At 45.6% G+C, this 22,489-nt stretch overlaps 1 protein-coding gene across 2 annotated transcripts in view; it reads right to left on the bottom strand.

Annotated features, from left to right (window-relative positions):
• Positions 1-22,489, bottom strand: part of CLPB (ClpB family mitochondrial disaggregase) — a 135,913-nt gene that overhangs the window by 65,145 nt on the left and 48,279 nt on the right. Inside the window, exons 5-6 of one of the 2 annotated variants that reach the window (XM_001917473.6) lie at positions 16,321-16,410; positions 1,605-1,733 (exon numbers count right to left, since the gene is read on the bottom strand). In XM_001917473.6, coding sequence (XP_001917508.1) covers positions 1,605-1,733; positions 16,321-16,410 — 219 coding nt within the window. The remainder of the gene's footprint in view (positions 1-1,604; positions 1,734-16,320; positions 16,411-22,489) is intronic. The other variant, XM_003365377.5, reaches the window with a different exon arrangement.

The following is a 22,489-nucleotide window of genomic DNA, read 5'->3' as shown; positions in this document are numbered from 1 at the left end:
GATTGATTCTAAGGCATGGCAAAGAGAAGCCCCATGGTGAACACTCCAATTCTTAGCTACAAATGTCTTGCTGGAGAGCTTTCCAAAGGACAAAGTGAGTAGCATCCTGCTTGGGGAAGTTTTCCAAGTGGATTTTTGCTCTGAAAGCATCAGGGATCCCAGGTACTGTCACCAAATGCCCCTCAGAGTGTGCATGCCCCAGACCATGGCACACTCTGGCTGCTCTGGGGCAGGTCCCTTTTAGGCTGGAGGTATGGGCCAGGCCTGGATCTTAGCCAGTGTGGCTGTGGCTGATGGAAGGTGGCAGGATTTGGAGGTTACTGGGAAATCCCACCAACCCAATCACAAGACAAGGACTAGAAGATGATCTGGGCATGTTGGGCAGGGAGGCCAAGGCTCTGGGACTGAAACAACCTTCTTTGAACTGGATTTTTGATTGGGCTGCAGAGGACAGCTGGCAGAAGTTAGAGAGAAGAAAGTCACTGTTCATTTAAAAGAAGATATTTCAACCAGTCAGAGAGGAACTAAAATGGAATGGACTCCCGAAGAAGTAAGGTTCCCTTAGTCCCTGAGAGAGTCAGGAAATGCCAGCCAGCCAGCTGCTGGAGACCAGCTTTTTGCTGGGAGGAGAGGGGGCAGGCGATCACGGTGACCCAGAGGACCTCTGAAAACCCTTGCAGCTCCCAGCTTCTACGGAGAATGACCCTTTACAAGGAGGATCAGCCCCAAGAGGGTCCCTAGCCTCTCAGGAAGTGGTAATGAGGGCATAAACAGGCAGTCATGTGCCACACTCAGGGGCCTGGGAACCACACATCCTGGCAAAACACTTTCCTCCTATCCCCCCTCCCAAGGAGAAGAGGGTATGGGAGGGAAAGTGACTTGGGACATATCTGGCAGCGTGGCAGGTAACTGTACACTAGACCTAGACAGGACCAGACCAGCTTGAGTGTGGGGATGGCAACTATCCCTCCAATTAAATGGACGCTCTCCAAAGGGGGAGTACTCATTGAACAAAGACTGACTAAGTGCCTACTGTGTGCTGGATACTAGGCTAGGTGCTAGGGAGGAGTCAGCCATGGTTCTTACCTTCAGGGAGCTGAGTCAAGTTAGGGGGAAGGCTACTAAACATAAAAACAATTTCAGATTGTGACAAATGCCATGATGGAAAAGAATAGGGTGCCATGACCCAGAGTAATGGAAGGGGCCTAATTTAGCCTCGGATGGAGGTGGGATCAAGGAGGATGTCTTTGAGACTTGGGTTAGTAGAGCACTGAAAGGCCTCCCCCTTGTTCCACTAGCCCTGCTCTGGAGGTCACAGGGGCAGAGGGTGGACATTTCTGGGGAGAGCAACAATAAAGAAAACTCCCAGAGCGTGTGCAGAGAGGCAGGATGGCATGGTGCATCACAACACAAAGAACATATTCTAGCCACATGAGGGCAAATCACATGTGCACAATGCCACTCTCGTGAAGCACAGCCACCCTAGAAGCATTCCCAGCTCTGGGAGGTAACAGGGCTCTGGGGAAGCATGGCATATCCGGAGTGGAAAGGTGGCCAAGTACTCTCTCCTACCAGCACCCCACCCCATGCACCCACACACTTGCCTCCATCAAGCAGCTCCTTGACAGTGCGGTAGTCATCGGCAAGGACAGCGTAGTGCAGGGCTGTGCAGCCCTTGAAGCTGGCGCGGTTGTTCAGCCGGTTGTTGAAGTCATCTTCTCTGGTGATCAGGACTGGGGGAACAGCAACACAAACCCTCCCATTAGCAACAAATGCTGTGAGCCACCAATCTCACCTTCTTTCTCACTAAGGGCATTTTAATTCCCTCCCTCCCTCATCTATCTACTTACTAAACATATAATGGCACCTACTATGTGCCTGGCCATCTGTGCTGGGCAAGAGGAGGTAAAACAGAGGCCACTTAGTTCCAGAGATGTATAGTGACATCTACTACGTGTCAGGATTCATTTGGGGACATAGAAATGAATCAGATACGGTCCCTGACCTAATCTGGCGAAGGAGACAGACAATAAACAGATGTTTACAGTATTATTTGAGATAAATGCTATGTGAGAAGTATAACAGGATGACAGAGAAAGCCAGAGGGGAGCCAAGCTCAGTGTAGACATGAAGAGAGGATCCCAGCAGCCGAGTTTCCAAGGGTGAAGAAGAGTCATCCAGGTGAAGAAGGCGGGTTAAGACACGGTGGGGAGTTGGGGGGGGGGGGGTGGCCAGAGGCTGTTCTCAGCATAACGGAAACAGCTCTCTGCTCTACAATCCAGTGAATAGTTAACATTATTTTCTAAACAAGTTTTTAACTTATAAAAGCTACTAAAATTTTGAAACTACAGAAAAGTACAAAGAAGAAAAGGTATCAATATCTCAGCAACTTGAGAAACTATACACAATGTTTTAGTCTATGTCCTTCTAGTCATATATATGCATGTACATATATATGCTACAAAATTGGAATTTACTATAGTGCAACTTTGTACTTCTTTTTTTTTTTTTTACCCTTAATAAATATACTGTGAACATTTTTTTGAAGGTAAGAACAGGAAGCATTTCATGTGGTCAAACAACCAAAAACCCCCAGGTTCACTCTAGTGCTAATATGTGTGACTCTCTTTCCAATTTAGGTTCCAAAAGAACCTAACGCGAGTTCCATCACTTTTACAGGACCCTCTACGTTGGGTGATCACATATGTCCCTGTTCACCCCGGATAGTCCTGGTTTATGCCTGTTGTCCTGGACAGTCCCAGTTTGGACAATAAATTGGAAGGTTACCCCCATCCTGGGGCCCTCCCTTGAGAATGGAGACCCCACAGAATAATAAGTATCCTGCTTAGGTGATGATGTTTCTTTCCGCCTCATGTAGAAATTATCAGAGTAACTGTCTTATGTTTCCTCCTGAGCTGAGTTCGTTGTGGGTGGAATTTGGGTCCTACCTACCTGTACCCCCTCGCCTCTCCCTCTTTATCCAGTGGGAGCACTGGTATAGGGGTAGAATTCAGTCAAGAGGTAACCTTGCCTAGGTAGTCAAAAGTACCAGCAATTCCTAAAACATTCTTTTCCAAATAGGCTTAGAAGGGAGTCTCTGCCTTTTCCCCTCCTGCAAAACTGGACTTCCTGTTTAAAAGTTCCAAAAGCCAGAAGATGGTCATACCTCTTCCTAATACTAATAGATTTCACTTACTGACCTTCTTCTACTCTGTGTCTGGCATGATCATGTCACACAATTTATTTAATTCTCATTAACTCCTTATATAGTAGGTATTATTATTCCCATTTCATAGATGAGGAAACTGCTGCACAGAGGTCGCACAACTAATAAGTGGCTGAGTGAGGATTAGAACCCAGGTCTAATCTGAGTCCTCACTCTTTCTTTCCATCGTATCATGCTGTCATCCTCATTTTGCAAATGAGGGAATCAGAGCCAAAGCCTGGAGGATCTGGTCCCTGCCTTGGCTCCCACTCCCTCTTCTTTCCCTGCTCAGGTGAAAGGGCAAACATACTTCCTGCGGAACTTACCCTAATGGCCTAAGGGTTGTAACTAGACCTGGATAAGCCAGCTTAGGTGGAAGCATTTCAAATGTTTGGCCAAAATAAAGTTGGTGGAGTGCGTACCTGGAGAAAGGACCATACTTTCTTGCAGTCTACGGAATCAATAGTCCATCAGCTCTTCTGTACCAGACAGGGGGTCTCCAGACTAATGACTGCCCCTCTCCAGACTGGAGTGTTATCTGACCTTTTCTGGAGCAGGGAGAACAGGGAGAAGGCCTCTGAGTAGCCAACAAACAGGTCCCATGTGCAACGGCCTCTGCATTTTCCTCATAAGAGAGTCCTTTAGGATCTAACTCAGAGACTACTAACTCTTAGTTTCACAGTCTTATCCAATCACAGTAGGTGATCTTGTTTCCAGCCCATCGCAGATTAGGAGAAGGAAAGGAGGAGGCTGGGGAGGAGGCTTCAGAATCAAGCAGACTGATTACAATCAAGAGCTGGCCAGGCAGGGAGGGAAAAGAATAGTATAATAAAAAGCTAAAGGGGAATTCACAGAATACAGCACCGCAAAAGCACCTGAGGGCATCACTGAATTGCCACATAGGACATTAACTGCTGGATATAATGATGAACTTGAGGAAAAGTGATAGTTGGCTCAAGAAAGCAGGAAGGGTGTAATTCATTTTACAAAGAAAACACATTGTTCATTCAACAAACAACATTTAATGAGCGCCAATGCATGGTGGCAGCTGTTGGAGATATACTAATAAGACGGCTCTTGACTTTAAGAAGTTAACAGTCTAATGCAAGAATCCGATCACTGAACAAATTATAATAATACTGTTTCACAGGTACAACGATAGAGCTATACACAGGGTGCTTACTATCAAAAGCAGATGAACTCAAGGAACACCACTGGGGTTATTTCGTTCAGGGAAGAACATCAGCAGAGTGCCAGCTAATACAGAACGTCCCTGAGGAGGTCCCTGCTCACCTGAGGTCTTCTCTCTCCTGATCCCCACTCCTAATGCTCTTTCTTGCCTTGTGAGGTTTTGCAAATACTATTGCACTGCCTGGAACATTTCCCTCTCTCCCATGCCTTCAGAGGGCTAACTCCAATTCATTTAGTAGGCCTCTGATCAGAAGTCACTTACTCCAATGATTCTTCCTAAGTTTGAGGTAATTACTGCTCCTATGAGCTCCCCAGCACCTTAGGCATCTCCTAATTACAGTACTTATTACAGTCTATTGCAATCGCCTATTTACTTGACTATATTCGCCACTAACCAAAAGCTCAAGGAGGACAGGAAGTGTGATTGCCTTCTCCACAGCTGTATCCTCAGTATGGTGCCTGGCCATAAATATGTGCTTCACAAATACTTGCTGAGTCAGCAAATAAACACATAATACATAAAGAAGGTCCTAATATTACCTTGTTTTTGGAGGAATAATAATAATAATAATAATGCCAGTCAACAAGTATTTAGTGGAGGCAGTAGAGTGTGGCTGTTAAATAAGTGAGCTCTAGAGCCAGATCACTTGTGTTTGGATCCCAGTCCCGCATTTACTGACTATGTAACCTTGGGTAACTTACCTAACCTCTCTGTGCCAAGTTTCTTTATGTATAAATGGAGATAACAGTACCCTCTTATGGGATGCTGTAAGGATTAAATGGGACACTACGAGTGAAGGGGCTTGGAACAGTGCCTGGCATACAGCATCTCTCACTACACATCAGCTACCATCTTTACTGGATAGTCTTGTGCTTCCAAAACTGTATTTTCTCTGCGAAAAGAGGTTCTACTTGGGGAATCCTGCATACACTTTTCCCCTCCGAAAGGCACAGTTCTGAGTAAGAACCATCTGTTTAATTGGGTGTTACTCAGCAGTTTCTTGTTTGACAGCCTCTTTCCACCTAACCCTTGTTAAAATCCCACAGCTACTGGTGTTCCACAGAACACTCTTTGGAACTGAGCAGTGCATTACAATCGTAAAGCATTTTCATTTACTTAGGTATTTCAGAACAACCCTGTGAGGTGTAAGCTGACGCTCCACATTTTGTAGATGAGGAAATCGCAGCTCAGAGGGTGCCACAGTTGGTCAGTGGTGGAGTCAGGCCCCAGTCCAGCTCAGTTAGGCCCATTTCGTGCTCTTAGCAAGAAGCTCTCTTTTCCACATCACCCAGTTTTAGAACCCCTGTCCCAGAAGATCTTGCTGAAGCCCCCAGATCATTAGATCTCATACTCTTGTTTCCAAAAGAAGTGGCTAACGGTGGAAAGGAGGGGTGGGCAGAGGTACAGCGCAGCTCGCATCCTCACACACTGACCCGCTCTCACTGAGGGAAGGTAAGCAAATTCGAGGAAGAGAAAGTGACTCATCCAAGACTGGCCACCAGCTGGCCACCAGGGTGGTCTTTTGAGGCCCTGTGTTTACAGCTGGTTCTCAGCCAGTGAACCGTCCCCTTCCCAACAAAGACATCTACCAGCCTGTCTCCGGTGCAGGGCGAGACAGGCTCAGCCTCCTGCTTCCTCTCCAAACCAGCCATTCCTGTCTCTTTACCTCTCGGACCACGGGAGAGTGAGAGAGTACCACTTTGTTCTCCTGCTCCCACCTCTGCCTTTTGATATTGCTGAGTCTACGCCTGGGTACCGTGGCAGGTATGGGCCTGATGTATTCTCTGCAGGACTCCCTGGACTCAGCCGTGCCATAGTCAGCAGAGGCGATAGTCCCTGAAGCCCTTCACGTGGCCCTGGCCACTCCCTAGCTCTGCTGAAACTGCAAAAAAATACTGCCTCCCACGCTGAGAAACAGTGACTTAAGGTAAGGGAGTCATACTGTCCTGAATCTTAGCTACGCTACCTACTAAGTTCTTCTATCTGTAAAATAGGTCCAATAAACAATTTGAGGAATATGAAATATTTAAATATTATGAGAATCATATCTGATGATAGTTTTTTTTCAAACATTTACTAATGCTGCTTTCCTCCTTGGGTTAGGCACTAGGGACACAGAAATAAATAAGACACGGCTCCTGTCCTCATATTACTAAGTCTCTTGGGGGAGACTTTGAAAAAAGGTAAATGAGGCAAGATGGGTGGTCTCCAGATAACAAAAGCTTTATTACCACTGTGTTGTGCAGGGAAAGGCACCCTAGCTATGAGTGCCTCTCCCTCAGGCCCAGCCCCTACCCACCATCCCGGGAGCTTGTGCCATCTAACGTCATGGAGTGTCTAGTGGTGCCTTTGCCTTTAAAGATGTGAGCATGTCTCCAGGAGAGGGAACTACTATGACTAACCTGACAAACACGAGAATAAGCCCTTACATTTGTGCAGCATTTTATGGTTTAGAGAGCATTTCAATGCAATTGTTTCCTCACCCCATGGCAACCTGAGACAGATAAGTCGACTACTGTTCTCTCTATTGAACAGAGGAGGTGACAGAGGTAAAGAGGTTGGGTGGCTTGCCCAACTCACACTGCTAATCAGTGGTGGACCAGGCCTCGATTCTGAGTCTGCCTGGCTCTGTCCTCCACACTGCACAGCTTCTGCCAGAGCCCACGGCTCAAGCCTCACATAAGCCAGGGTCAGCTGACCTGGCTTGAAGCTCAGGGCCTAAGCTAAATTCCCATCAAGAGTCCCCCCCGACCCAGGAAGAAGCCTCTGGGTTCTCAGCTTCCTCTCCCACAAAGTGTTGTGCATCTACCACCTCATTAAACCCTCACCACAACCTGAGAGACAGCCATCCTACCGCCAGTCGGCAGGCTGCCTCTTCAGCCTCTGCGGGCGCTGTCGGCTCTGCCCCTTGTGTCTGTCTTCAGCCAGGGGAGGGGAAGGAGGGAGATGCCCTATGATGGGTCACTGTGAGACCATCCTGGGGGAGGGCGAGGCCCTTCATTTCCTTCCACAGCCTGGACGACCGTGCTTCCTCTCCAAATCCTACGGTGCTTTAAAGCCCAATTCTAGGCCTTCTCTTCCGGGAAGTCCTTTCCTTCCAGCTCTGCTCTGATGCCTGTCATGTTGCTTACGTGTACACATTTACCAGTTAATTATTTGTTTTACAACACCTCTTGTAATACTTTCTTTTTTTTTACTGTAGTAACATTGGATTATAACATTATAGAGCTTTCAGATGTACATCGTAATATATTTCGAATTCTGTGTAGATTACATCATGTTCTATAATACTTTCTTGTGTAAAAATTTCTCTTCTGGCTCCCCAACTAGATCCTAGGCTCCTCATGGATGAGAGTAACTAGTTCATAACATTTTTGTATACATTTCATACAGTATCACTTCAGTATTTCATGTAGCTTCAGCAATGAACACATAAGATCTTCCATCCAGCCACCTGCCCACGGGCACACCACCACTGAGCACCTCTGTATAGTAAGTGCTATGAGAGGCATACATGGCCAGAGTCTGATGGCAGCAAAGATGGGGCACATCCTTCGGCTTGGGGAGGAATCTCCCAGAACTGTCCTGAGGATGAGAGGGAGCTTGCCAGGTGGAGAGGGGAAGGGCATTGCAGGAAAGGAAGTGGCGTTTGCATAGGCCAGAGGGTGAAGACGGCATCACCTGCCCACTAACAAACTGGGAGTCCTTCCATGAGCCTGGAATGCCAGGTGGAGCAGTGGGCAGAGATGAGGTTGCCCAGGCAGGCAGGGGCCTGATGCTGAGAGGGTTTGGACTCTATCCTGAAAGCTATGGGCATGCAACGGTTTGTGTTAATGAATTAAGCATGGGAAACAGCAAGAACAACAGACCAAGAGACAAGAGAATTGGGTTCAAAAATGGCTCTTTCACTAACTTGATATGTGTCTCAATCCCTCTGTGCCCCAGATTCCCTATTTTTAAAGTAAAAGAGTTTTTCTGTATCAGTGGTTCTTAAACTTTAGTGGGAACAGAATTATCTGGGTAACTCATAAAAAAAGGTGATTCTTGGACCCCCACTTCAGCAATTTAGATTCAGTAGACAGGGTCTGGGAATAAACAGTTTAAAAAGTCCTTTGTGTTGCTCCTCAGAGAAAACTCTGAGAAGCACTGGACTAGATGGTCTCTGAGGGTCCTTCCCACTCTAAGGTTCTGGTGAAGAACATAAGAAGGATGCAAGGCTGGCCAAACCCACCCCACCTCCACCTGCCTAGTCCTGCTCCAGGGAAGCCAAGGATGACTGGGCACTAGAATACTCTTCCCAAGCCCCATGCCTAGAAAGTTAAAGCAAAGCCCCCAAGACCCCAAGCCTTGGGATGAGATCTCCAACATCTTCCTCACACCCCCGAAAATCCCAGCTGGAATTAGGTTCTTCTATACCATATACTCTAGTCTGTCTCCTTGTTCAGCCACCAAATACTTATTAAGTACTTTCCATGGGCTGGGCCATGGCAACAGAGAATGGGCCCTGCCCTCAAGAGCTTGTAAATGCTACAAATCAAACTAATCTATCCTTTAAAAATATCTCTGAAAGGAAAGAGTTCAGAATTTTGAGTCAGAGAGACCTGGATTCTAATCTTGGTGACTCTGAAAATTAATTCATCTCTCTGGGCCTCTAATTTCTCATTGGTAAAATGAGAACATTAATATCTATGAATAGAGTTGCTATGAAAATCAGAAATGACGTGGTATAGCAAAGAGCACAGGAAATGATCGGCACCTGGGAAATGGTGATTTTTCAAATTAAGATGTCCTCCTCTGTCCTGGAACCTGTAATATATCCACATTCTCTGTTTGACTTTCAGAGGCTTCTCCTGCCTCGTCCTAGTTAATGTCTCCAAACAGACTTTCCACTCCTCCCTTCCCACTAGCAAGAGGAGCCTGGGTGATCCTATCAGGAATCCTCAGTAGGCAGTTCTGTGCATTAGGAAGAGCACAGAGATCAGAGTCAGTCAGACTGGCAAGCAAAACTCACAGTATGACTTCGGTCAAAATACTTAACATCTCTGAGAATCTGTTCTCATCTGCAAAATAGATATCATCACCTACTTCACAAGTTCAATGGCAAACCGAATTAAAAAATGGGCAAAGGATCGGAGTGGATATTTTCCAAAGAAGATATACAAATGGCTAAAGCACATGAAAAGATGCTCAACATCATCAGCCATCAGGGAAATGCAAATCAAAACCACAACGAGATCCCATTTCACATCCACTAGGACGACTAAAGTCAAACAGACAGGCAATGACAATGCTGGTGAGGATGTTGAGAAACTGGAACCCTCACACAGTGTTGGTGGGAGTGTAAGATGGTGCAGCCTCTGTGGAAAACAGTCTGGCTGTTCCTCAAAAGGTTAAACATACTGTTACTATATGACTCAGCAATTCTACTCCTAGGTAACCCAAGAAAATTGAAAACATTGTGTTCATGCAAAAGCTTGTACACAAACATTGATAGCAGCATTACTCATAATAGCCAAAAGTAGAAACAACCCAAATGTCCCTCAACTGATGAATAGATAAACTAAATGTGGCATATCCATTAACGGAAAATTATTCAGCTACGAAACAGGAATGAATGGGGCCGGCCTGGTAGCGCAGCGGTTAAGTTCACATGTTCCATTTCAGCAGCCTGGGGTTTGCCGCTTCGGATCCTGGGTGCGGACATGGCACCGATTGGCAAGCCATGTTGTGGTAGACGTCCCACATATAAAGTAGAGGAAGATGGGCTTGGATGTTAGCTCAGGGCCAGTCTTCCTCAGCAAAAAGAGGAGGATTGGCAGCAGATGTTAGCTCAGGGCTAATCTTCCTCAAAAACAAACAAAAAAAAAGAAGTTAACTTTCCCATGGGAGGGAAAAATATATTCATTAAATACAAAATTAAAAGATTAAATTTAAAAAACAAAAAAAAGGAATCAAGTACTGATTCAGGCTACAATGTGGATGAATCTGAAAACATGCTAAGTGAAAGAAGTCAGTCACAAAAGACCACATATTGTATGATATAAAATGTCCAGAATAGGGGCTTGCCCCGTGGCCGAGTGGTTAAGTTCGAGTGCTCCACTTTGGTGGCCCAGGGTTTCACCTGTTCGGATCCTGGGCGTGGACATGGCACCGCTCATCAGGCCATGCTGAGGCGGCATCCCACATGCCACAACTGGAAGGACCCACAACCAAAAATATACGACTATGTACTGTGGGGGCTTTGGGGAGAAAAAGAAAACAAAAAATCTTTTTTTTTTTTAAAAATGTCCAGAATATGGGGGCTGGCCCCGTGGCTGAGTGGTTAAGTTCACGTGCTCCGCTGCAGGCGGCCCAGTGTTTCGTGAGTTTGAATCCTGGGCGCGGACATGGCACTGCTCATCAAACCATGCTGAGGCAGCGTCCCACATGCCACAACTAGAAGAACCCACAACGAAGAATACACAACTATGTACTGGGGGGCTTTGGGGAGAAAAAGGAAAAAATAAAAAAAAAAAAATCTTTAAAAAAAAAAAAAAATGCCCAGAATAGGCAAATCTATGGAAACAGAAAGTAGATTAGTGGTTGTCCAGGGCTAGTGGGAGTTGAGAGGAAATGGGGAATGACTGATAATGGGTATGGAGTTGCTTTACGGGGTGATGAAAATGTTCTAAAATTGACTGGGGTGATGGCTGCACAACTCTTGTGAAAATACTGTAAGCTACTGAAATATACCTTTAAATGACTGAATTGTACAGTATGTGAATTAAATCTCAATAAAGCTATTATATTAAAAAAGGTATGTAAGGTACTGACCACATTGCCCGGCATGTAGTAAGGACTCAATAAATGCTAACACATTTATCATTGTGCCCCTTCCTCTTCCTACCCATGGCCAGAGTCACCGCTCACACCAGCACAGTAGAATGCGTCATGCTCGTTACAGGGAGCCTGTTTCATACTCAGTGGAGGGTCACAGCTGAGTCCTGAAGGCTAATACCCCTAAAAGTCTTTCTCCAATACTCAGATAGATAAACATACAACTCTTGGAGTACTAAGAAAATAATGGCCTTCGTTTATTAAGTGCTAATGTGCCAGGTACTGTGCTAGGAACTTTACAACTCTTTTCCTCACAGGAACCACACTATGCTGTTATTATTATTATTCCTATTTAATAAATAAAGAAGCTGGGACTTACAGAGGTTATGTAGCTTGTTTCAGGTCACATCCATAGTCAATGACTGAGCTGGTCCATTCAACTCCAAGGCTTGTACTCTCTTCTCCATGTGAGCACACGGCTTCACTATTCTTTCCTTTTATTTATCTACATCTGACCCACCCTTTACAACTCAAACATCCTGATTGTCACTGATGTCCCTTCCCTCTATGCATTCTAGTAATGTCTAGTCTACATCAAATTAGTTAACATTTTCTCTTTTATTTTTGGATGGACATAATTTTACTTTATTATTTTATTGAGGTCATATTGGCTTATAGCATTGTGTAAATTTCAGGTGTACATTATTATATTTCAGAACACAATATATTGCATTCTGTTCACCACCAGTAGTTTAGTTTTTACCTGTCACCATACATATGTGCTCCTTTATCTCTTTCACACTCCCTCCACGCCCTTCTCCTCTGGTAATCATTAATCTGTTCTCTATATCTATGTGTTTGTTTATCTTCCACATATGAGTAAAATCATACAGTATTTGTCTTTCTCTGTCTGACTTATTTCGCTTAGCATAATACCCTAAAGAAGATGTGAGATATACATATATATATATAAAATGGAATACTGCTCAGCCATAAAAAAGGACAAAATCATGCCATCTGTGACAACTCGGATGGGCCTTCAGGGTTAACGTTTTCTTTTACATAGTCTTTTGTGTTCTCAGATTGCTTCATGTGTATACTGTTGAATGTGGCAGGTACTTGATACATATTTCTTCAGTGAATGGATGTTAAGCTAGTCTCCCCAAACGTAAAACAGACTCTGGAAGGACAGACACTGTGTCTCACAAATCTCTTTATTCTTCATACAGAGAATGCCTTCATAGTCATCTAAGCTGGCCTATGGCTGGAGGACCAGATCCCACTTGAAAATGGTTCTTACAGACATGTCCTCTGCCCATGGACTGGAAGGTTTCTCCTTAAGAACAGGACCCTGCTCATCTCATTATATCTTATAGTGAGTATGGGAGCTGGCATGTAGTAGGAGCTCAGAAAAGGTTTGATGAATTAGAAGACTGGATCAGCACTTATTCTACTGGAGACACATCAAGGTCAGCCTTCCCATAGGACCCCAAACCTATCTTCTCTCACGCCCAAGAAAGGGAAGCGGGAGAGCAGGAAGGTTGGCCTGGAACTTTAAGAAGACAGGCTGTTGACCCTGCCTGTGGCCCCAGATAGTCAGTGGGGCATCCTCTCTAGCTCATGACTCCTCCTGTGACGATAGACCCAGGTGGAGCTTTTCAGAGCCCATGTTTCACTCTCACACCGTCAAATTCAAAGAGTCGCGCAAACTCTTAAGAATCTGTGACTCTGTTATCTACAGATCCATCAACACTCCATGTGAACCTCCTCTACTTCCCATCTCCCCTAACCTTCAGAGCAGTGACACGCTCACAGGTATCTGGAGTCCCTTTGATCTGTCCTATAATTACTCGGCACACCCTCTCCCAATCCCCCACCCCTGCCCCCATCCTAACCAAAGCAGTATTCTTTCAGCTCCAGGGATCTGCCAGCCAGGGCTGGCAACAAGAGGAAGGAGGCTGCCCTTTTTGCCTCTCAGCCAGCTCTGCTACTTGGTTGGCCAAACTTGGTCCCTCTGTGCTCCCCATCTCTACACCTGCTTGCCTCTCCTCTGCCTTTTCTTCAAGATGTTAAAAACTCGCAATAAAAAACAAATACAAAATGCTGTAATTAATAGCCAATTCCAAGCCAACCCAGCATCTCTACTAATAAACCTCAACACTTGCAAAAAGAACAATAAATTCTGCCCCTCTCTGGTTCTGAGGTGGTCTCTTTTATACACTCTGTGTGTATGTATGTATGTGGGTAAGTGTGTCTACATATATATTTATTTTCCTTTATTTCCCATCCAGGGAGGGGCAGAATAATGAACTGCGTGCGTCAGGGAAGATGAATCTGAGATACTAGGGAGCAGTGCAGTAAAAAGATTAAAGTGTTATTATTGTTGGGTTTTTTTCCCCCATGGTCCATTGTGACAGCTCGACCGTCATCTGTAAAAAATGTCTCAGCGAGAGATAATCATCGGAAACTCAATAAAGCGTCAGGGGGAGCCTCAGCCCCCATCAATCACTGGGTGCCTGGAAAATTTCAGCCCTCTGTCTCCCTTCCTGCTATCCATATAAATGTCTCTAATATATTTTGTGTGGTGTGTGGGACCCATCCCTGATTTGGAACTTTCGATGAAAAAATATTTATACACAAAATATGTAAATCAGTTAAAAATCACAAGACTAGTTCTTTGCCACCCCATCCCATTTTTTCTTATTTTTATAAATGTATCGAATTTATTCTTTTTAATAAAACATGTCAACCAGTCTATCTCCCTCTCCTAGTCAAATATATATATAGGTTTGGAGGGCTAAAAGGATGGAAACAATTAACCTAACTGACTGATACACTTAATCTTGAAGTTGGCCAAAAGGCCTGATGGACTGACAGTGCACTGTCCATCCTGGTGACTCTATAGTGGTTGACACTGCTGAGAAACGACATGTAGAACCACCGGCCCTGCGGGTGAGACAAGGCTCTGACAACGATGAGGAAGAGGCAGGGACATTATGAAAAATAACAGCCTGCCCAAACAGCTTTTGGCCTGGCAAATTCCCAAGGCTTCCAAAACTTTGAACAAGCCAGAGATTCTGAGCTAAGTGTGGGGCACATATAGGCTGATACGCTTGCTGGGTTCTCTAAGTGCGGGGCACATATAGGCAGATATGCTTGCTGGGTTCTCTAAGTGCGGGGCACATATAGGCTGATATGCTTGCTGGGTTCTCTAAGTGCGGGGCACATATAGGCTGATATGCTTGCTGGGTTCTCTAAGTGTGGGGCACATATAGGCTGATATGCTCTCAGGGGACAGTTTGTTTGTTTGTTTAAGATTGGCACCTAAGCGAACAACTGTTGCCAATCTTCGTTTTTTTCCTTCTCCCCAAAGGCCCCCAGTACATAGTTGTATATTCTAGTTGTGGTCCCTCTGGTTGTGCTATGTGGGACGCCGCCTCAGCATGGCCTGATAAGTAGTGCCATGTCCGCATCTGGGATCTGAACGGGCAAAACTCCAGGCCGCCAAAGCAGAGCATATGAACTTAACCACTTGGGCACAGGGCCGGCCCTGGGAACAGTTTTGCTGGCATTTGGCATCATCTCTCTGCCTCAGTTTCCTTCAGTGCCTACATCATAGAGTTGCTGTGAGCACAGAGTAAGTATCAATAAATGCTACCTGCTGCTGTAGCTGTCATGGTCATCATCTTACCACCTCCCCCGCTTCTCCATCCTGGAAGGAATCAGTTTCTGCAGTACCCTGTCCTCTAGGACCTTCAAAGGCTCTTCTCTGTCTAAAGGATCAAGTCCAAGGGTCTTGATCTGGCCCCAGTCTAACTGCATCTTCACTGCTCATTACTCTCTAAAATGAATCTTCTGCTGTGTGGATGCTTCACCCTAACAAGTTCACTTGCCAGCCTGAAACACCTTTTTTTTCTGTTTCCCACCTCTGTTTTAGACATAACACACCCTCCATCTCTGGTCCCACCCAACTGAACTCACCTGCACGCCCTCCATAAAACCTTCTTATACTCTGAGGCTCAAATACCATTTTAATTTCCTGATGCTTCAGTCAGAGATTCCCTTCGTGAGCTCTGATAATCCTTGTTATCCATTCCTCTGCCTGGACCCTTGTCAAATACTGTCTTGGTCATGTCTTCAAACTTTATTACTATTAATTGCTATTCTTCCTAGCACCTTACGTGTGTATGATGCCTTGTATTTCCTCAAGTAATTTCATAAGTTCTTCAATTTGATCTTCATAACAAGTCTATGGTGTAGGAAGTAATATTCTCTACAAATGAGAAAAACTGCCCAAGGTCACACAGTTAGGTGATGGCTAAGTCATTCCTTGGACTCTGAATAATGTTTGGCTCCTTGTGGATAATAGTTAGCTACCACTGAAAACCATCTGGACGGTTGTGTGAGAGACTCTGAATCAAGTTCTCTAAGAGTATGATAAGGATAATGATGATGATGTAAAAACATGAATTCACATTAATGGAATTCCTTCTATGTTCTAGATTTTAGGCTAAGGATAAATCTACTACCTCTAACTCTCCCAATAACCTTTATTTTACCAATAAAAGGACACAGCCTCTGAGAGGTGCAAAAAATCGTTCCAGGTGTCACAGCTCTGAAGTGTTCCGTACACCCATAATACCATAGCTGAAGCACACAGCCTCTCTAGAGTGAAGCTTAAAGTGGCAAAATCATCTCTCTTCCAGGGAGAAGGTCTAGATGAGTTTTTTTTAAAGCAGTTCAAGCACAAGGCCGTGACTAACACCTGTAACCTAGATGATGCTACTCAAAGACTGGGAGCCTGTTAGAAATGCAAAATCTCAGGTCCTACCCCAGACCCACTGAATCAGAATCTCTGAGGGTGGGGCCCAGGAATCTGTGTTTCGACAAGCTCTCTAGGGGATTCTTATGTCCTTGGGAGCCTCATTACTCCCACCTGAGTGTGTGCTCTCCAAGGGCATACTTTCTCTCTGCAATGCCTGGGCAGCGCTGGGCATGCAGTGGATGCTGGGTGCTTAACTTACACTGAATAGACGAGCTAGGATAAGACTACTCTTTAGCATGTCCTAGGGAGGGGGAAACATATTATAGAGAGCAGTTGCATTACCGCCAGTGGGGACTCCTAGCCATCTCCTGAACTCCAGGGCACTTGTCCACTGGTTTGTGATGTGCCAGCTTGCATCGTCTTGTCCCCCATCTGAAGACACAGAGATGGGGAGATCAGCTGGAGCAGGCCAAGACCTGCAGCCCCTGGAGCTGTGGGAAGGGGGCCACCCAGGCTAGTGGGGTTGGTTCTGGCAGGTCCAGCCTGGCAAGCTAGACCCTCTACCCCCAGAAGGGCCCTATGCCAATCCAACTTCTGCACTACTCATCTTTATTCAGCCACCACTTGGAGCTAAGAACAGAAGCTGATTTATAGCCTGCTCTGGCCATGTTTCTGCCGTGTTTTATTGTTTTAATTGTACATATGAGAGGCACTCAGAGTGCTTGCTTGCATTTCTGACAGCCCCAGACACCCAATGTTCATAACAGTTACTTACAAGCAGCCAGCGGCATCCCCGGCTGGGCGACTTGTTTACTGTTACCACTAATTTATTGCCTCCTCCACCTGAGGATTGGGGCCCACCACCCATCAGCCAGCCACAAGTGGAACTCTCCTGGAGCAGGCCTGGGTAGGGCTCAAGGCACTGAATGGAATGTGGTCAAGATGAGGAATGAGTTGGTAGAGAAGCAGCCATGATCGCCACACTCTCTCCACATGTGTCCTCTCAGTGTGCCTTTGCTCAAGCTGTGTCCCCTGCTTAGAACATCTTTTCTTTTTTCCCCTCCTCTTCAACCTCCAAAGCCCAGCTCAAATCCCACTCCTTCTAAGTACATTACTTGGTCTGATGGTGAGCCTAGAATTTCTAGAACCTTAGAAATCACAGGACCGACAGGGTCCTTGGAGGCCATGTAACCCAATGACCCTGCACAGAATCCCTGATAGCTAGCCAGCCTCTGTGAGTGCCCCTTGAGTGGTGAGTTACTCAGGCTGGTTTCCTGCCTTACACTGAGCCAAAACCCAACTCTGTAGAGAAACTCTTTGTCAAATGTCACCGTGCTTTACAAATGATTATCTCATTATCCTAACAACCCTTTAAAATGGGTACTGTTATCCCAACATTACAGATGAGAAAACTGAAATTCAACAAACTTAAGTCACTTGCTCAAGATCACACAGCTGGTAAGTGACAGAGCTTAGATGAACCATGACTTCCTGGCACTGAAGTATGACCTTTCTCCAGGACACCATTGTGCCTCTGAAGATGCCACTCTGAGGGCTGGAGAGAGTAAACAGAACAGTCAGGGCAATAAGGCTTCTGTGCCAAGCATCTCTCTGTCACCTGCACCACCCAGAAACACCAACCTTGACAAGGGTGGAAGATACTGCATGCAATGTGTCCAGCTGAGCAGGCTTCTTACTAAGGAGCAATGGCCATATGTAAAACAAGAGAAGGGTGTCACTAGGAATTGGGCAACTGATGACAAAGTCTTAGCAAGGAGGGCACAGAAGTTTCTTTCCTCTCTAGGCTGTGCCTTTTCTGAGCAGGCAGAACAGACACAGAGCCTCTCTGGGAGAAAACAAGGCACCTTCTCTGATACCTTTAGTTCTCCTTGCCTGGATCCTCTTTCCTTCTCACACCTTAAATGCCGGTACCCTGAGTGAGGGACTTGTCCTCTCACCCCTCACTTGAACTCCCTTCCTTGGGTAGTTTCCGTCACATCCATTGTTTTAACCACTCAGTAAATGCTGGTGACTCCTAATCCCTATCTCCTGCCAGACTTCTCCAGACCCACATCCACATTCACCCAAATCAGAAACCGAGGTGACACCACAGGCGCCTCTCTTTCCATTAATTCCCACATTCCATTGAATACTCAACCTCCTCCTCATATTTTTCTAACATCTATTTTTCCCATTCCAGAAGATCACTTTTAGGAACCCTCAGAAACTTTAAGTGCATTTTGGGAGAGAGGAGCAGAGCTTCTCACCTAGTTCTCAAAGGAGTCCATTACCCCAAAAAGGTTAAGAACCATTGCCAATCTCTCCCCTCCAATTCATGCCCCATCCTGTCAGAATGGTCCATCTAAACTGCAAATGTAACTTAAACATTCCTCTGCTTAAAATCCTTTAATGGCCTCGAGAAAACAGTGCGAGCCCCCCAGAACTGTCTTACAAGGTCCCTCCCACGTGGAATCCTGCTTTCCTCTCCAGTCTTACTTCTTGCTATTCTCCTCAACACTGTGGCAGATGATTCCACCTGCGGGCACCCACCCCATGTCTCTGCAAGTGCTCCTTCTGCCTGGAAAGTCCATCCCTCTTAGCCTGCCTGGCAATCTCTGACTCATCCTTAAGACCCAGTTCAAAGTCACTTACCCTGTGACACTTGCCAGACAGCAGCCTGCCCTCAGGTAGAGCTCATCACTACCTCGATCAGTGCTGCCTACAGCCTTTGGACATCTACCTCTGCACTGTGGTGCCTTGTTCTCAAGCTCTGTCTTCTTACTTTCCTGGGAGCACTGTCGAGGGGCTAGACCATGTTTATTCATTTTTATATTCCTAGCACCTGGCAGAGTGCCTGACACTCAGTAAATGCATGCTGAATTATAAACAAAACAAACAGGCAATCACAACGGTACAGTTCTTTACAATTCACACGTCACATACTTTATCTCTTGATCTTCACAACAATACCGATAAGGGAGACAAGGGATATATTACTGGGGTTCAGGGAGGTCTTGCCAAGGTCCCAAACTACAACTCATCACCTCCCTTCAGTACTAAGCACAGGCTGAGTCCCACAGAAATATCTATCAGAAATTTAGTGAACTTGATGGACTCTGCCACTGACTCTATGCTCCAATACTGAAGGACTGTCTAACTTTCCTGAGCTTGTGACTTTCATGTGCATTTGCCTAGACAGACTCTGGGCAAGGGGCTTGCACCTCTTGTTCTACTTAACCTCCTCACACATGTCCATAAGTCAGGAAACTTCCTGTGAAAAAGCCAGTCCAATCCAAAGGAGACAGAATCACAGAAGTCTTTCGTTTCTGTCTTCTCCATCAATGAGAAAGGCCCAGAGCAGGGTGCAGTGCCTTGCCTATAGTGGGCAATCAATAACTACTGGTTGAATGGATGAAAGAATGAGGTATCTTTAAATGGAAAAAGAAAAGAAAAATCTGTTCGAGAAAGAGCTAAAGGTTTAGGCTGGTAAGAAGAGGAGAGCCCTGATGTGATTCTAAAGGACTGTTAGTCTCCAGGCCCAGAGTGAGAAAGCAGAGTGCGTGAAGTCAGAGAGCAGAGCACACCCAAGCTGATGCACCGGGGCAAATGGGATGAGCTGCCAGAAAACTGTGGCCGGCAAAGGTAGTCTGGAATTTAAAAAAAAGAAAAAGGTGCAGAGAGAGGTAGATCTTACAAGCTACAGAGCAGTGAGTTTACCAACGATTGCTGACAAAATTCTAGAATGTATTTTTTTAATGGTTCTTAAACACTTACGGGATTACTGGGCACCAGCATGGATTCTCCAAGAACAAGACATGGTCATGCCAGAATAACCTAATATCTTTTTGGGAAATAGTTACTGTGCAAGAAAATAAGATTGCTAAACACGTTTTTACTTTAGCAAGAAGTCTGAGAAAATCTCTTAAAATTTTGTGGACAAGATGGAGAAATACTGGCTAGAAAAGAAGGAAGTTTGATGGATTCACAATTGTGAATATTGACTAATGCTTCAAAATTGTCCTGATCATGTGCTCCAGGGTTCTGTACTTATTAATAGAGTCCTTATAAACATTTAAATCAAAGACTAGCACATAAAGTACCTGATGGCAGGGCTCTTGTCTGTCTAACACACCTGTGCCTTGAACAGTGCCTGCGAGATAGGAATGTGATCAATAAGTTTTTTAAAAATTATTTTTAAATAAATAAATGAATCCATAGGAAACCTATTCATTCAATTTGTAGGTCATACAAAATAAGAAGAGATACTTAATATTTTTATCTTTATTTCACGAGGAATATAATAACCTTTTCCAATATTTTTATTGTCTATCTATCTGTCTGTCATACTGCGGCACACTGTGTTGCTGTGATGCTGAAAGCTATGCCACTGGTATTTCAAATACCAGCAGGGTAACCCATATGGACAGGTTTCAGCAGAGTTTCCAAACTAACACAAACTAAGAAGAAGGACCTAGCCACCCACTTCTGAAAAAACTGGCCACGAAAACCCTATGAATGGCAGTGGAGCATTGTCTGATGTAGCGCTGGAAGGTAAGAAGATGGTGCAAAAAGACCAGTCAGGGTTCTGCTCTGCTGTACACAGGGTTGCTAGGACTTGGAACTGACTCGATGGCACTAACAAATCTACCTACCTACCTACTTAGAATGTAAACTGGCTAACACAAGAGTTAAAAAATTCAGAGGAGGTTGACCAAAAAAAGAAAAAAAAGCAAAAGAAAGGAAGGAAGGAAGAGAGAGAGAGAGGGAGAGAGGGAGGGAAAGAGAGAGGGAAGGAGGGAGGGAGAGAAAAGAATATCTAGAACAGGGTTGGCAAACTACGGCCTATAGGCCAAATCCAGCCTGCTGCCTATTTTTGTAAATAAAGTTTTATTGGAACACATCCATGCACATTCATTTGCGTATTGTTTATGGCTGCTTTGCACTATAATGGCCAAGCTGAGTAGTCACAACTGAGACCAACTGGCCCACAAAGCTTAAAATGTTGACTATCTGGCTCTTTCCAAAAGAGTTTGCTGACCACTGATCTATAACGTTGACTACGAGCACCAACCAGGAGAGAACTATTAGAACACAAAGGTATAAAACATGAATGCAGGGGGTGGGGACTGGTATGACGTGACAGCAGAGGTTGGACTAGATGGCTTCACAGCTCTGAGATTCTGTGGAATCAAAATTGCTTACTGAGCTCCGTAGGGATCCTAAGAGCAGATGAGAAGACACTCAAATAATCCCTTCCCTTCTCCCTGGCCCTGCCCTCTCAGCAAATGCTCCTCCCTCCTTTTTGGTGAAAGCACCAGAACAGAAGACAGAGCTGAGGGTGGCAATGCTGTGTCCGAGTGAGGAGAGGACAGCCCATAAGCAGAGTCCCCACATATCAGGCTGCAAATATAGGGCAAGTTTGGAATTCATGAAATTCTCCTGTTTGAAACATAAAGGGAACATAATCCTCCAGCTCAGTGGGGAATCCAAGGAGGCACAGGACATGGCTTGCACATGGAAGTGTCAGCTGAGGAGGAGAGAAAAGACATATGGGCAGGTGAGAGTTCAAATAACCATAAAAAGGCCAAGATTTAGAGAACATTCAAAAGAGCAGCTGAGGGCAGGTTGCAATTATTGTCAAGGACAGGGAAGGTTCTGTGGAGGATCTAGCCGTAGCAAGGGAGCCTGACAGAAGGAGCAGGCGTAGAGAGGTGGAGAGGCAGGCGGAGGGCACCTCCACACTTCACCTGAGCAGCAACGCTCTGATGCGCTTGGCACTCCCCTCAGGTGCTGACTTGAGAAACCCAGCTCTGCGCTACCATACCCATGTCAGTGTGGCAGCCTCACTGACAGCTCTGAGGGCTGAACCTCCCCTCAGCTGAACCTCCTTCAGGTCACTGCCCTGACCCTCAGGCAGTCAGCAGGGCTGTCTGTCCTCCTGGCATCACTGCCAACTCTAAAGCAGCCACTGCTCAGCTGTCCTGTTGCTGGAAACTGAGGGCGATCCCAGCCTCTGCGAGCAATCCAGGATAATGAGCAGGAGGAGGGCCAATCTGGACAAGAAAACCTCAAATATAAAACACTCATTTCTGTCCGCAGTCAGAGCAACCTGCCCTCTTCTCAACCCCACTTTTGAAGAACTACTCACCAGAGCCAACGCAGACTAACTTGACCAAGTAGCCTCCAAAAGACACACGACCGAGCCCCGGTACAGGTACATACCGCCTTCTTCTTCTGGAGAAGTCCAAGCAACCCCACACACAATAGCTCAGGGAGTCACTGATGACCACCCCACTTTACAAGCACAGACATCAAGGCACAGAGATGGTCTGCTATTTGTCCTGGGTCATACAGTAAGTTCTGGGGCCAGTCCCACAGACAGGATTGTATTTTATTAAGAGGAGGGGGAAAAAGCAATATTCAAAGTAGTGTTGAGGGATCTCTGAGGCTGAGCAAACCAGTGAGGCTGCTTTCTAGTTCTAGGGCAGGGATGGGGCAGGGTAAGTCTGCA

Source organism: Equus caballus, chromosome 7 (assembly GCF_041296265.1).
Source record: "Equus caballus isolate H_3958 breed thoroughbred chromosome 7, TB-T2T, whole genome shotgun sequence".
Lineage (NCBI taxonomy): Eukaryota > Metazoa > Chordata > Mammalia > Perissodactyla > Equidae > Equus > Equus caballus.
This window is presented reverse-complemented; position numbering and strand designations above follow the sequence as displayed.